This window comes from Bos indicus, chromosome 12, assembly GCF_029378745.1.
Source record: "Bos indicus isolate NIAB-ARS_2022 breed Sahiwal x Tharparkar chromosome 12, NIAB-ARS_B.indTharparkar_mat_pri_1.0, whole genome shotgun sequence".
Taxonomy (NCBI): domain Eukaryota; kingdom Metazoa; phylum Chordata; class Mammalia; order Artiodactyla; family Bovidae; genus Bos; species Bos indicus.
This window is the reverse complement of record NC_091771.1, coordinates 48,315,536-48,331,857: the sequence shown is the minus strand read 5'-3', so window position 1 is coordinate 48,331,857 and position 16,322 is coordinate 48,315,536. Positions and strand designations below refer to the sequence as shown.

Genomic DNA, 16,322 nt, shown 5'->3' with positions numbered 1-16,322 from the left:
AGAAATGATGCCAAACATCTGAGCTCCTGTTTTCTGATCCTTCCTCACGTGTGTCCTCCTTTCCAGACTCAGTAGAATTATAGTTGGTCATCTTGCATGGTGGTCATGGTGGCACAGCTGTATTGAAAGGTGATGGAGTTGGGTGAGGCTCCATCACTGTAGAATCAGTGCTGTTTGGTTACCAGGTAAAACATACAGAGATGTTCCTGACCCCACTCATCCTCATAAGGAAGATTTACTCATTAGTGTGCTTTTATAATGAGCAGACGAGATCCTGAAGACTTTTAAAACCCTGATGGAATTGGGTGAGGCTTTTTAGAGAATCACTCATTTCGTGAACCAGAACCTTCAGTTTAAAGCAATGGACATGACATGTCACGTGTGTTCATTACTGAGAGGACTGTTAGAATTTTAGTCAAGGATCCTGAGTTAAGAGTAAGTGATTATTTTATCACCAAAATATTCCCTCACTTACCCATCCCAGACTAGCAATGTATGTTATATAACCTGATAAAGTTAACATAATCAGAAAGCCTGCCCCAAGCTGAGGTACCCTTCACTTACATTAAGGGTCAGCAAACTTCCTGTAGTAAACCTTTTAGATATTGCAGGTCATACCTTCTTATTGCAATACTCAATTTCACTGTCACTGAAAAACAGCCATAAACAATATGCAAACAAATGAGTGAGATGGTGTTCCAATAAAAACTTATTCATGGATGCTAAAACTTGAGTCTCATATGATTTTCACATGCCATGAAATAGCCCTCTTTGGTGGTTTTTTTTTTTTTTTTCAATGATGTAAAAGTGTGAAAATTGTTCTTAGCTTGCAAGTTGCACGAAACAGGCCGCCAACTGGATTTGGCCTGGGGGCCACATTTTCCCACACCTCCTATAGATTTTCAAGTGGAAAGGGCACAAGTACCATTATTAAACAGTCAAATTAAAAGTAAGAGTATGTCTGTTATAATCTGGGGAAGAAACTGGAGAAAATAGGTGCCTAAATTTGGTGTTCAAGGAAATATAGAGAGTCCCCAAGACAACAGACTGTCCCCATGATGGCCATGCCAGCCTCTAGCATCCTTCTTGCTCTGAAACAGAAGCCTGTCTCCTTCTATTACCTCTCCTTACTTCCAGGCCCATCCCAGGTCTGGGGCCCCTTCCTCTCACTTTAACTGCAATGGCAAGATGAGAGTATGGCAGCTTTTCTAACCCTGGTCATATTCATACTGCACTTTCCCAGCAAGATAGAAACACATGTCCTCTCAGCACACAACTGAGCAGTGCTTTTCCTCAATTAAAATCTTTTATTCTTTTTTTCTTAGACCTGTACTCATTGTAGCTGGTTCCATACACAACAAGAGATATCTAGGAGATGCCTGTTGGTGACAATGTCTTAGTGCCCCAAAAATGAATGTGCTTTTGAAGATACAATTTTTATCAAGCTCAGCTTAGTAGAACCTATGTTCATGATGTAAACTTCAAAAGCATGTAGTGATGACACGTCAGTAAAAGTATTTTAGCAGTTACCATGGATATACTGTATGTGCGTGCATGCTTAGTCATATCCAACTCTTTCCGACCCTATGGACTGTAGCCCACCAGGCTTCTCTGTCCCTGGGATTTCCTAGGCAGGAGCCCTGGAGTGGGTTGCCATTGTCTCCTCCAGGGGATCTTCCTGATCCAGGGATCAAACCCACATCTCCTGCATCACAGATGGATTCTGTATCACTGAGCCACTTGGGAAGCCTGGATATACTGTATAGTGGACTGCCGATCTTCTTAAATTATGGGTTTTGCTGACTCTTTTTTAAAAAAATTTCTGTTAAATTCTGATCAGTCAATACCTGTCTGTGCAGATTTTTGTCTCTAGAGAACATCCAGAATGAGTCAGAAGTGAGGTTTTGGATTAAGCTGGTCATTAGGCATCTACTTGACAGGAGCCCTTCCAGAGTAACCTGGAGCTTTCTGTGGGTCACAGTTAGTGCACCAGTATTTCTAGAGTTAACTGAGCTGTACTATTCATGCGGTTCTGTGAAAGTGCCACTTGATCCCAAAAGGACCTATATAGTTAACATTCATTTAACAGTTGAACAAAAACTGCTGAGTCTGGTTCAGTCCAGTTTTCCCACGTAGGCATGACTTGTACATCTCATTTACAGAGCTTAGTGGTTGCCTGTGTACACACCTCTGTGTGAGCATGTCTGTGTTTGTATTGCAGTTTTATTAATTTATTCAAACACTATTTAACACATACTCTAAGCTCTGAGGATACAGAAATAGATGTGTGATTCTTAATCTCTATGTTCAGAAACTGGTAAAGGGGAAAAGCATCTAGACAAAATCTGTATGATATATTGTGATAGGTGACAATAGAAATACGAGTTGAATAATTGGAAAGTAGAATCAGCATTGTCTGAGGATGTGACAAAGTTTCGATGGGAAAAAGAATTTGGAGCATAGTGAAAAACACTGAGTTTGGAACCAAACACATCTATTTACTGGCTTCAGGCAAGTTATTTCACTACATTCATCCTCAGTTTTATCACCTGTAAAATGGATTTAACAAAACTCACTTTGCAACTCTGTATGTTTGTGTGCTTAGTCACTAAAGTCATGTTGGACTCTTTTGTGATCCTGTGGACTGTAGCCTGCCAGGCTCCTCTGTCCCTGGGATTCTCCAGAAAAGGAGACTGGAGTGGGTTGCCATGCCCTCTTTCAGGAGATTGCAGCTCTGTATCTTGGGGTCTAAAAGTCGTGTGGCTGTTGTATAAAGAATCTGCCTACCAAAGCAGGAGACGCCAGAGACATGGGGTTCAATCCCTGGGTCAGGAAGATCCTCTGAAGAAGGAAATGGCAGCCCAGTCCAGTATTCTTGCCTGGGAAATCCCATGGACAGAGGAACCTTGTGGGCTATAGTCCATGGGATTGCAAAGAACTGGACGCGACTGAGCACACACACATGTTGGGGTCAGCCAATAGCTCTGCTCCCTGCCTGAGGCCTTTTCACCAGACTCCACGTGGGGCCAAGCAGTGTGTGGTTAACTATTGGATGGAGGGGGCAGAAGAGAGATCAGTTCTTGTGGGGTTACCTGAGGACAGGGCTTCCATTCTGAATGAGAGCCAGGAAAAAGCACACCTGGGTCAGCTATTGTCTCTCTCCCCCGGGAACCCATTTGGACAGCGGATAGCGTATCTCTTCCCAACAAAGCCTTTGCATATTTTACTGTCTTTACAAGTTGACTGAGGGATGTGGTCAAATTACATACTTCTTCGGACTGTTTTTTGCTGTGGGTTTCAACACTCAGACCAACCTGATGATTCCTCAGGACTTGGCCTAATTCTTAAGTCCCTGAAGAAGATATTTAAACTTCACACTACTAAGATATCTAGGATTCTTTCCCAGGAGACAAACAGTTGTTTATTTGTTATTTAACCTCTAAGTCATGCCCAACTCTTTGTGACCCCATGGACAACAGTAGTTTATACATAATATAAATAATAACTTTATAAATAATAAGTACCTAATTTCTGGGGGTGGTAGAGTGCTTTACCTTTTGATGAAATTTTGTGTGGCTGATAAAAGGACAGTGTACCCTAAAATAGCCTTTAAGTATCTAAGTGATGCACGTTTGAGAGCAGTATTGCAACAAAGCATACAAATCATTACCCTTTATAATTCTTTGTGAGTTTCAATCCTTTGGCCACATCAGCCTAGGTAGAGCTCTCTCACATGCCTTTCTGGTCTACCCATGGTGATTATACACCAGAGTTACCAGTTTATGCCTCCTGATAGTTTGACTGCAAAGTAACTTACCCATAATTGAAGATGCAAGTGTTAAGTAACCTCCCCACTGTCACCGCAAAGAGAGATTAGATCGAAACCCCCATCTGTGCGCCCCAAGACCTGCTGGCAAGGGTGGCTAGGTTTCTTGACAAAGGACCACCAAACGGAAAATCCACTGAGAACAGTCGTGTCCCCAGATAATCACATTGGCTAGATTGTTCAGGGGAAATGATGGAGCATGGCGTTATGTCCCTTTGTCTCTTCCAGGAGAGAAACCCTACAAGTGTACCTGGGAAGGCTGCACCTGGAAGTTCGCGCGCTCGGATGAACTGACGAGGCATTACCGCAAACACACGGGAGTGAAGCCATTCAAGTGCGCAGACTGTGACCGCAGCTTCTCCCGGTCAGACCACTTGGCACTGCACCGCCGGAGGCATATGCTGGTGTGAGGAAGGCTGCTTGTCCAGCTGAGCGTAAGAGCTGGATCTCTTAGCGGCACCCCATTCAGCAGGGCTGGATCCCCTTCACAGTGTTAACACAAAAGGGCATCACCATCCCACGATGTCTGAAAGCAGAGCAGGAAAAAGAAGTGGTAACACTTCTCCTTTCGGTCTGAAGGTAACCCCCCCGTCACGACTACACAAGAAACGACTTCACGCTGGCCTGGGAGATCGGTGACACAGATGCTGAAGAGACAGGCATTGTTTTCCGTGCTGTGTCCTCTGCCATTTCAAGATGTTTGTAGTTTGTACATTTTCTGAGCTGTCAGACGTTTTGTTATTGATACTTTTAAAGGTCGTCTACCACAAATTGATGGCTAGAGCAAGACCTTGTAAATTTGGATTATTCTCCCATCATCCCACCCCTGATCCCCTTTTTACAAGTAAGATATTAATAGAACCCACATCCAATCTGTTACCAGCAAGCAGCCTGAAAGTAGAAAAGAAGAAACTGTTGGAGAGGTTCCATTACCTGAAAAGAAAGGAGCGCTCAGGCAGCCCTTTTGCAATAGTGATGGTGACCACTAGATATCACTGCGACTTGTCATTATGCCATGCCCTGGAGAAAACCAACATTGATTCTTTTCATCTGTTTGTTGTTGATTGTTTTTGTTTTGTTCTGCTTCTGTTTTGTTCATCTGTTTGAGCAGAGGGGCAGCGACATTTCAGTTGGAGTCTAGTCCTGGTGTCTGCCCTGGCGTGGACGGGCACAGAGTCGTTCTGTAGTTGAATAGGAAGAGCCTGTCTAAAAAAACTACTGCCCCACTTCAAATTGCAGTGTTCTGTCAGCTAGGCATCATCTCTTCCTGCCCCTAGTATTTGATTACAAGGAATCGGGGGAAAAAAAACTTTCTTAGACACACTGGCACCAAGGTAAGAGGTGGGGCGGCCCAGGCAAAGTCAGTGAACATGAAAAAATCAGACAAAGCAGAGATGGAAATAATGCGCCTCTTGAGGAGAAAAGCAATAACGAATAAAAGGACTTTCCTACAATCACTTCACTGAGGACTCACGTTACCAATTTTCATACTTACTAAAGGGATTGTAAAAACACCCCAGCATTTTAGAGGTCTTGGCTACATTTACAGCACTGAGGTAATCTTTCTGCTGTTTGTTGTCCTGCTTGGTTGAGTACCACAATTAAAGATTATGCTCCCCCTTTTCTTGTTTGAAAACAGTCATTTGGTGACTCGAGAGGCCACGGAGGCATAGCTGGGAATTAACTGTTGGGTGAATGGGTCAGTTCTCCTTGGAACTGAGTCGGTGGGAAGGGAATGCTCCCCAAGGAAAGCCTGACATGGTGCTCGTTTCCGCCCTTGGAGAGCCAAGGATACATGACTCTCCAATAGGTTCTTCTCTCTAGATTTCATTTTCTAAACTATATTAGGACCCAATACAATGGCATCTGCAGGGATGAACTCACTCATCCTGTGCTGAGGGTGAGAGGAAACTATAGTCCCGTAAACCCCTTGAGTTATGAGCCTTTTTTGCAACTAGCGAAGTCTATAGTAAACAAAGCAATACATCACCAATGAGCATTCTTTCAGAAAAATTACCATATTTTTTCCCCCACTAAAAGCTGAATTTTTTCAGCTTTCTGTAGCCAAGGGGCTTGGTAAGGTTTTATTGTCATTGCTGTTATTGTTAAGATTTTTTTTATAGCTTAGATATAAGAAGTTGCCAGCATAGACCTTTGCATTATATTTTAATTACAAACACTTGATTTGGGAAATTGCAGAAATTATCCTCACAATATTACTAGCTCATTTTTAAAGATATGAACATTCTGAAATAATTTCTGGTTCTAGAAATATCCTCTTTAGGATTATCTTCTAATTCAGATAATCTTAATTCTGATGAAGCAAAAAACTAGAAACATTGGAACAAGGATAACTTGTGTTGGATGGCATTAAAAGGAATGTTTTTAATGTTCAAGCAAGAGCATAATGATTTTCAGGTCAAATTCTGTCTTCAAAAATACATGCTCTATATTTTCTGCCAGGTCTGAAAAATTCATCAGGCAATTTCCCTCCAACAAGGGCTGCAGTTCTATGGATAAATAGCTTCTGTAGCTACACAGTGTACTGCCCACGAAGCACTGGGTTTATGGCTTTTTGTTTTTTTTCTTTTACACCAACTGGAAAGTTTTACCTGTACTGTAAGCAACTCATGCATTTCATTGCCTGTGACCATTTTGAATAGAAAGGCCAGTGTTGGTTACTGGTCAGTGGCAAAGAACAAGAGCATGGTGAACACAGCTGTGAAGCCCTCTACTAGTCCTAGAATTTAGTTGACAGGTAATAGGTGAATCACTTAGGTGAACGGCAGACGATTTAATTCTGCTTTCTCTCATAAGAAGGGCCAGTCCTTTTCTCTGCTGAGAGATCCTGAGAGTGTTACAGGTAGAAATGGTTTTTAGAATTCATAGAACTGACAGGCAGTAGGAGCTTCCTCAGTGACAGCTTGATTTAAATTTAGCACAGAATGAGATGAGCTGCTCCCCTCTAATAGCATAGGAAAAATTAAGGGACGTGAGCTTGTCTGCTTGCCTTCTGAAGGTGGGAACCCAACTGAGACAATAAGTTTACTGATAAAACCTGTCAGCATTATGCCATTTCCCCCTTTTGGTGTATTGATACTTCTAAGGAGGGAATCCAAGCACAAGTAGTGAATGAGTTGCTGATCTGGTCCCAGACTGAAACTTACCTGAGGCTTGTCTTGAAGCATAGCAAATAATCCTTGGTGAATTTTCTACAAGTGTTTCCCCATAGAAAGGAAGGTGGTTTGGAAGAGAAGGAATTACATTTTTAAGGAAGAATATCTTCAGGCACGGAAAAGCCTCCTGCGTCTCATCTGATGTCTGTTCTAGCCTGTTTTAAAAAGCACAGTAGATGATTAACAGCAAAAAAGGAGTAAAATCCAAAGAATTTCTCAGTTGTACCCTAACGGGATGCATTCTTTGGTGTTAAATTTGAAGTCATTCAGTTTGCAGCTGGGCATATGTGTATGTTTGGGAATTTAGACACAGGTAGCTATAATGGCTTTGGAAGCTACAGTTGACCTGACTGTCTCTTTGCATTGTAGAGATTGAGTTCAAGGAAGTTAATGTTATTTGAAAAGTTAAGAAGTTCAGACATTGAAGTTTTAATAGATCCCCTCCTCATATTCTGATCTTAGATTGTTTGTGTAAAGATTCACACTTCCCCATCTTAGTTTCAGCCCCATCCCATCAACTGCATGTGGACTTTGAGAAGCCTGCTTGATAACTTGTCTTAAGTTTTATTAAGGCATTTAGAGTAAAATCTCTAATGGCTTTACCATAAAATTACACTGTTGCCTGAAATTACTTTTATGGAACACTATGGGACATTTATTTTCAAAGGCAGTTGAATAACAGTAACACAAACCACATTTTTTATTGCAAAAAAAAAAAAAAAAAAGAGCACTTTTTGTTCACTTTAAAGTTTAAGTGGAAAATAGAGGAACTTCAGGTGAAAAAAACTTGCAAAATACTACAGTGTTTACAGATGCCAGTTCTAGATGATTAAAAAGGCCATTCTCATTATGGTTGAAATTTGGATCAGCTTCTACAAAGATTTGTATTCATTTTTATGCAATTGTTTTAACTTCAAATTGCTATTTGTGTTTTCAACATAAATACAATTCTGCACTTTGAAATCAGTTCATTAAAGTGATAACATATATATGGATAAAGATGCAGTATTCCTTACTCTGTACTTTATTTATTATACTTACCAAAGTTGCAATTGAGTAAATCTGGTGAGGTGAGGCCTTCAAATGTATTAATACGCCTTTGTTATATTGTTATGACTGCTTAGAAGTGTAGCCATGATGTTGTTAATAAAGGTGTCTTAATGTTTATAGTGAGGAATGACAGAATTTCAGCAGTGTTAAGAATACCAGCGTTCGTGATATGTTGAGTTACAGTCTTTGTAAAGGATTGAGCGTGAGATAACTCATGTGAATCTTAGTAGGCCCAGGAAGCCTTAATATTCATAGTCCATAATCCAATCTCAGATTTTACTCCTTACTGTTTAAGCGTGTAAATTTAGGAGGTAAATGTATTCTACAATTTCATTGATCATATCTCTTCCTTCAACTTTTCTGAGGTAGTGCATTTCACACACACAAAAGATGTTTCCATTTGATTTGGTTTGGTTTAGAAAAGGGGTTTGGTAAGCCATGTCTTCCATATCACATTTCTCCATATCCCCACAATGCCTTCCACTTACGTGTACTGGCAGCCCCAACACATGCACACCTGTATACACACTTGGATATGCAGCAGCCAGTGGACTAATAAATATCAGCAAAGAACTTTTTTAAAAAGAATGAATTTGTAATAATCCATGCTGTCTAGAAATGTAAGTTATTTACCTTATTAGGGAATCAGCTTATAATGCTATATATGACTTTGCCTGCATTTTATAGTTAAGAAGTGTACATAAAAATTTTAAATGCTATATTTTCACAGTTTCATTATAGAATAATATCTGTTTAGCAATCCATGTCCATTGGTACTTTAAATATGCTAAATACTGTGCAATTGCAATAGAAATTCAGATTTTCATAAGAAAATGAAATAGGATACTGCATCTTAAAAAAATAGAGTGAAGATATTTTACTGTATTAGTAACATATGTGATAGTGGAAAAAAGTATTTTCAAACTCACAAATTTTACAGAGGTTGTAAATAGTTTGATGAAGTATGTTGGGAAAAAGAGCTTCTAGTTTTCATCACAATAAAAAAGAAAAAAAACTTGTTCAGATATGCCTTGTGTATCTTACACACAATTAGTGATATTGCCGTGGGGACTCTGTTCTGCCTTGTCAGGGCATAGCCCTTGTGCTCCCTAACAAAATGGAGTGGCCACTTGTCTCAGTTTAGCCAGGATGGTTTAGAATGCAGTGAAGTCATTTTAAGTTGCAGCACAGTGATTCTAGATGCATGCTCTTTGCCTGTAAAGAGGAAAACAGCAGCACAGGATTTCCTTGTGTTAAAAAAGCATCTAGCAGTTGTTTTTTTTCCTCAGTTACCTTCCTCCTCGATGCAGTAATTCTTGATCAAAACAAATGCACACCCTCTGCAGGTGTTTCTGTTTGTTAAATCCCAGAGAGAGTACTTTTAGCAGTAGCTACCTGTTGACAAGATGAATTCTATGAATATGGCCACATGTGAAATGATTCTATACTGGCAGTAGGAATAAACTAATGCCCATTTTCAGAAATGAATTAAAAGCTGAAAGTGCCTGTCAATAAATTTTATGACCAATGAGATATTCCTGTACTTTTACACAGCAATAATTCTTTTTCAACCTGGGTTTTTCCCCCACCTTTGGGAAACACACACACAGAGAAAATATATGCACACAATAAATTGAATCTGTTCATATACGCCCTCAAAAATTGTTTGGTGTGTTCTAAATATATTTCATCTTGCTTATGTTAGCATTTCTTAATTTAATCTTTCTTACAGAGTATACGAACACCTGTCTAAACTTATTATCTACAGTATACATCCTGGCACGTGACATTTATAATTTTGAGATGAAAACTTCACTGTGATTTGTCCGAAACTTAAGAAGCACTTCTTTGTAGTCCAAAAAGTTTTGCTCAGTTAACAAAAGCCAGTTTATTAAGAGCAAAACACTATAGACATTTGTTCCTTTTCCTTTATTTTATCCACTAATACCAAATGTACAAACCTATACCTTTCTTCATTTCCCTTCCCCCTAATATTTCCTGTTGTCATCTAAGAACCATTTTGGAGTGAATGTTAACACAGTTGTTTCTCCCCAAATGTCCACTGAAGTAAAACTGACATGTAGTAAGCCTAGCCTTGACCGAGGTTTACAGTTAGTCCTGGAAATGACCAGATTTACATTCAGAACATCACAATGTGTTCCTACCATTATTTTACTGCTAAATGTAAAGTCGTGAATAGGACTATACAGCATATTATATGAAGAGACAAGAGCCCTGGAAATTCTCCAGTCCCATCATTTCAGAGCACAAATCCATCCAAACAAGCTATCAAGGGGTATCAGTAAAATTATACTCTTTCAGAGCCAAACATTTGGTAAGAGCAATTTTTAAAGTATAACTGTGATTAAACACTCAGGCTTTAGACAGTGAAGACTACCATGATGGACAGTGTTCTCCGGAACCAGACCACAGGATTATTAAACCATCTCCTGTTTCCCCCTCTACGTTTCAGAACAAAAAACAAAGAAGTATGCTAGATGAGGGTATAAAGTAATGATCAAAGTGTCAGAGTAACACTGCTGCGTTCCTTAATCGTACTGAAGGCAAGTTTTTTGACTGGGCTGTTTTCTGCAAGTTGTCTGAAAGTACTAAAAGAACTTGAAAGGTCAGAAGTTCAGCAAACCATGAAAATACTAGCTGTTCTTTAGTAAATCCTTACTATATGCCAAGCAGTATACTGGGTAATTTTTAGACATAGCACCTCTCGTGTACAACAGTTCTAGATTTCATGGATGGGAAACCAAGGCACAGAGAGGGTGGCTGAGTTGTCTGCAAACAGAAATCAGAGTAGGAGTGGAAGTTTACCTCTCTCAGGCTCCAAAGCCTGTATTCTCCCTGAGGCACTGCTGCACCTGTGTTCCCAAGAACCAGCTTTCCATATCTAACCCTTAAGTAGTTTTATTAGGGATGTGTAGTCATCAGATTTTCCAAATAGGATATAAGGACATGATTTGACAGTGGTACATAACATTTAAAATCAGTCTTCTGAAAATTCACACATGGAGAATCATTATAAACAAACACCAACTGGCTATCTCCCTGGACTTCTCACCTGCCTCTGAAATGTTCAACCTGGAGATCCAGAATCATTTAAACACTTGGTGGCTCAGACGGTAAGGCGTCTGCCTACAATGCAGGAGACCTGGGTTCGATCCCTGGGTCGGGAAGATTCCCTGGAGAAGGAAACGGCAACCCACTCCAGTACTCTTGCCTAGAAAATCCCATGGATGGAGGAGCTTGGTGCAGGCTACTGTCCATGGGGTCGCAAAGAGTCGGGTATGACTGAGCGACTTCACTTCACTTCACTACCTGATGGCATTTTAGAGCAGATTTTCTTGATTCTACGTATTTCTTTATAGGTGGAATAAAGGGTTTTCCACTTGTGTAGACCTTCCAGAGTGTGTTTAATTTGCGGTTGAAAGTTACCTCCATGAAACTAGTTGTTGATAACAAGAGTTGACTTTTGGCGGTTGTAAATGGGCTGGCATCATCATTCAGATGATGAGCGAGAAGGGAGGACGGAAAATTCCTTTTCATATTTCTCACCTAACAGTACCACCTTGTAATGTTTTCAGTAGTCTTACAAATAATTTGCCTGTAGTATTATTGTTAGTTTAATTGAATTTTATCTAGGAAGCTGTCCAACATCAGAGAAATGACCCCCCACCCTCCTTTTCTGTGTAGAGCACATTCTCTTGACAGTATTGATTCATGGAAGTACTAATGGGCTTAGAAAACATTTGGAGAATGTCATTTCTCATGATGTTTCTTTTTCTGAAAATGAATCTCCTGAATTACAATCTTTCTCCCTGTTATTTGGCTGAGGGAAGAGATAAAACTTGTGTAAACAAATTTCCTCCCATGCTGAAAGCAAGTGTTTCGTGTACACACAACCCATTGCAGAAAAGGGCTCTTTCAGTTAATTGGGTTTCAAAACAAGCAATAATTTCTCCACAGCAAAACCACAACATTAAGCGAGTTGAAAAGAGATGAATAGTGGAAATAGTCACATCGGTACTTTATCTTTCTGGATTATATCTCTAGAAATTTTAAATGTTTGAGGCAACAAAGTCTGCCCTTTGTGCAAAGCAAGAACCAATGACTCCTGTGTGAATTAGTATATCTTGCTTTTTCCAAATGCAGGTTGAAGACGAAGGTAGAATTTGGGTCAAATTCTAGTCAAAGTGCTCAAGTAATCAAAAAGTAGGATATTGTAGGGACATACCAACATCTTCCCTTTTTGCTAATGTCATGCTCCTAAAATATAGCATAAAACATTTTAGAAAATGATGTTGCCCTACTTGTGTTTCTGGTTATCCCATAGCAGAATTTTGTATTTACATCCAGACTACAGGATGTATTTTGTCCCTCAGAACTTGAGTATATTGGACGGGTATAGTTGAACTGGGGCACTGGTGCCTATATTCAAGGCTCTTTCCTATCAACTTGTCTGTCTACACTTTGTTGTGTTTAAAAATTCATTAAAAAAACAAAAAACCACCATCCCAACCCCGCCCTATGGAATGGTGGCCGTATTGTTTTGTTCATGTCTGTGTGGGACACGTTGCATCACATGGCAAACCAACTCCCCGTGGATGTGAGATAACTACTTACAAAACCAGCTTGAAAACATCGTCTTCTGTATTATGTCATCCTGTATCATAATGCAATTATGTGTATCATAACGTGCTCATTTTAAAAAAGAGAAACCAGCAAATTCATGTTTGTCCATAGAAGAATGTATTCAGAACTTTCTGTGTTGTGAAATGATGAGAACAGACCACGTTTAAGATATACCCACCTGCCACTTAAAATGACTTAGTTATAATTAGTAGTAGTCTAGACGTTGCTCTCAGTGTGTGGGGGTCAGTTCAAACGTCATCCTCTTTTGAATAAATCTCTCGGTGGTATTTGAAAAAATACATGGGAATAAAGAAAAATATCATCTTTGGCCAAATCAAGCAGGCATCTTTTTCCTTTCCTTGACACTTAGCTCATTCTACTTGCTGATTGGATTACAAGAGCTGTGTAAAAAATACAAAAACATCCTTTCGTTTACAAAACAGTTATTCTAGGCTTGAAGCCTCTGAACAGCAAATCAAATAGATGTGCTGCGTCTGATTCACTTATGTAATTTTACAAAAGGCTCCTGGGTCTCTGACCCCAGAGAGTTAGAATACCCAGAGGAGGTCCTCTGCATTAAAGGATTAAAACCCCCAAGGATGCTGGCAAGCAAATGTATTAATTTCTTAAATCTTCATTTGGTTTTCTGTTCAGAGTTTTAATTGCAAATGAATTTATTTCTCCAGCTTATCTAAAGATCTAATTTCCCAATAGTTTCCTCTGCATTTATATACTCTGTAGTGTTTAGGCAACCCCTGTTATAAGTTTATTAATATTATGTAAGTGTTGTTCTTGTATTTATGTATAGTGTATGTATTGTAAATATACTCAGAGCTTTTTTCCTTTTACTGTAAAATGGTGATCTTTTTTTTTTTTCTTGCCCTACAATAATGTAAAGGGAGACCCTCCTAATGAGATTCTCTCAGAGGATGATTATTCCAGTCTATTCTCAGAGATTTAAATGAACAAGTGTTATCGTTTTTAATGGTGTCTCAGACATATTCTGTTGGTGCATTGCTTTTCTGTATTCAACTTTCCTATGAATTGAGCTGTGAACCGAAATAGAGTTTAAACCTTTAACTGTATGCATTTGTATAATTATCTGAATGAAGGCATGAAGGTTAAATAAAGCATTTTGTATGGAACGAAACTCCCTAATTATTACTAAGGCTGATTCAGACACTTTGGAAATCATAGTTATTACCATACTAATTAAACCTTTGTTATGAAAAGTTTTACCATTTGTGTATAGTAATTTAAAACAGAACAAGATAGACTGTATACTAAAAGGTGAATAGAGGACGTTTTATTTCGTAACAACCAGGACCTAAAGTGGGATTCCTGAAAGTATTTTAATGAGTGTAAAACTAAAAAGTGGTCTAGAAATATGAAGTGATATGAAAACAAGATATTTTTCAGAGCCTAAAATCAAATCTCTGTGAATGAATGAATTACATTATTTTTTGGACTTTGTGTGTCGTTTAAGTGTAGAATGATCTATCTAGCACGTGACAAAGCTGGTTCATTTCTATAAAATCTTAAAACAATTATAAGGTTTGGAAAAATAAGACCATTAATGAATGGAAAAGTGAAAGTATTAGTCACTCAGTTGTGTCCCAACTCTTTGTGACTTCATGGACTGCAGCCCACCATGCTCCTCTGTCCATGGAATACTCCAAGCAAGAATACTAGAGTGTGGTAGCCACTCCCTTCTCCAGGGAATCTTTCCGACCCAGGGATCAAACCCTGGTCTCCTGGATTGCAGGCATATTCTTTACCTTCTGAGCCACCAGGAAGCCCTTTAATTTAAATAATGCTTAAAAAGCACTTGAAAAATCTAAGTATCCTGCAGTTGTGTTCAGTCACCAGGCTGTGTCTGACTCTTCATGACCCCACGGACTGCAGCATGCCAGGCTTCCCTGTCCCTCACCATCTGGGAGTTTGCCCAAGTTCATGTCCATCGAATCAGTGATGCCATCCAGCCATCTCCTATTAGTATCCTTCACTTGAAGACCTACTAGAAAAATCCATTCAACAATAAGAATGGTAGGAAATCCTACTAACAATTATATTAAATGGTGATAGATGATAATAAAAATAATATTTGAGTACTTCCTAGATGCCCAGCAGTGTTCTAAGTATTATATTTGTTCTCTTTATTCTTACCAAAATCCTGAGTTAGGTTCTGTTATTATCCTAATTTTACCGAGGTAAAAGTAAGGTACTGTGTTAGGCAACTTTTCCAGTCAGCCTGGTTCTAACACTAGAGAGTCCTTAGCTACTAAAGGGTTACAGGTTAGGAAGATGGAGAAAAAATAGAAGGTGGGGAGAGAGAATGAGCTGTGATGAATATCATAGAAATATTCAAGAAATATATTTGATTATGTACAAATAAATATTAATAAACCCAATGAATACAATTCTTTATTTCATACTTGGCAAACCATAATGTGGTTTAATAACTCATAAAAATCAGAGACTGAAGTAGATTTTGGCTTACTTTATTACTGCTTCAAATCCTTTTGTAAATGAACTTTAAGTTCGGTGAAATCACTGGGTTCCACTCAGAGACACTGCGCGAGGAGAGCAGTGGGTTACAATTTCCTCCTCCAGGGTATCTTCCTGTCCCAGGGATTGAACCTGTCTCCTACATTGGCAGACGGATTCTGTACCACTGAGCCACCAGGGAAGCCCATGGATTACAATATATAAATATTGTAAATGCTTAGGGCACCATCTTTGACCCTCCCAAGCCTGGTTGCATCAAGCACCTACCTGAAGGAAGCCTAGAGGAGTGACTCTTCAACCAATGCCAGCCTCCTTGGTAATTTCACAGTGATCACAAGGCCAGTTCTACAGAAGAAATCACTCACTAATTAATTATAAGACTCTTGGACAGTTGAAGCAATAAACTGTAAGTACATTTTTTTTACTGAACTGCTCATGAAGATTTTAGTTGCACCATTTTGGAAATATTCCATTTAGGCAGAAGTCAACAAATTAGGATACTCTATTCTTGTTCTACACTCTGGTGAAGTGTGGCAGTCACTTGCAAGACTGAAGCTAATTCATTCAGGGTCTTCATTTTTGGATATGACTTTGTAACAAAGTGGTAAGTTGGTCGTTCGATTTATGTGTCTTGGGCCTGATTTTTCTGACTGTTCTCTTTAGGCCGTACCAAGCAAGTAGGCCAGCTCTCCAGCTTTGTTCTTGTTTCCCAGTTCATCTCAAAAGACTTGGTCATAAGTGTAGATCAAGGAGGCCAATCTTACGGAATAGATCACCCGATACTGTTATACCCTCAAGGTAATGTATTTGTCAGTGTTTCTTCTACCAAGGGATTCCCCAATCCTTCAACAATGGGTGGAATTCTATGGGTACTAGGGATTCTGAAACTTCCTCAGTTCTTACCTTTATTCTTGATGTTTTGCCATAGCTGAGATTTCTCATCTGAATATTGATGGTTTCACTGTTCCTGATTCTGTCCAAGTGAATGACTGCAAAGCCACAGCATGAAAGAATTAAAAGTACAGAAGCAGCTACGTGATTAAGAGTAGAATACCATGGAGCTTTATCAAAAAAGAAAAATACTTCAGTGCTTGAACAAAGTCATACGCTCTAAAAAA

The 16,322-nt window shown here is 39.3% G+C and overlaps 1 protein-coding gene across 18 annotated transcripts in view; it reads left to right on the top strand.

Moving 5' to 3' along the window:
* KLF12 (KLF transcription factor 12) overlaps positions 1 to 13,846 on the top strand; it is a 567,887-nt gene extending 554,041 nt beyond the window's left edge. For all 18 annotated transcript variants that reach the window (XM_070800616.1, XM_070800623.1, XM_070800621.1 and 15 more), the window contains one exon: positions 4,055 to 13,846. In XM_070800616.1, the coding sequence (XP_070656717.1) occupies positions 4,055 to 4,236 (182 nt within the window). In that variant the 3' untranslated portion in view covers positions 4,237 to 13,846. The remainder of the gene's footprint in view (positions 1 to 4,054) is intronic.
* The last annotated feature ends 2,476 nt before the right edge of the window (positions 13,847 to 16,322 follow it).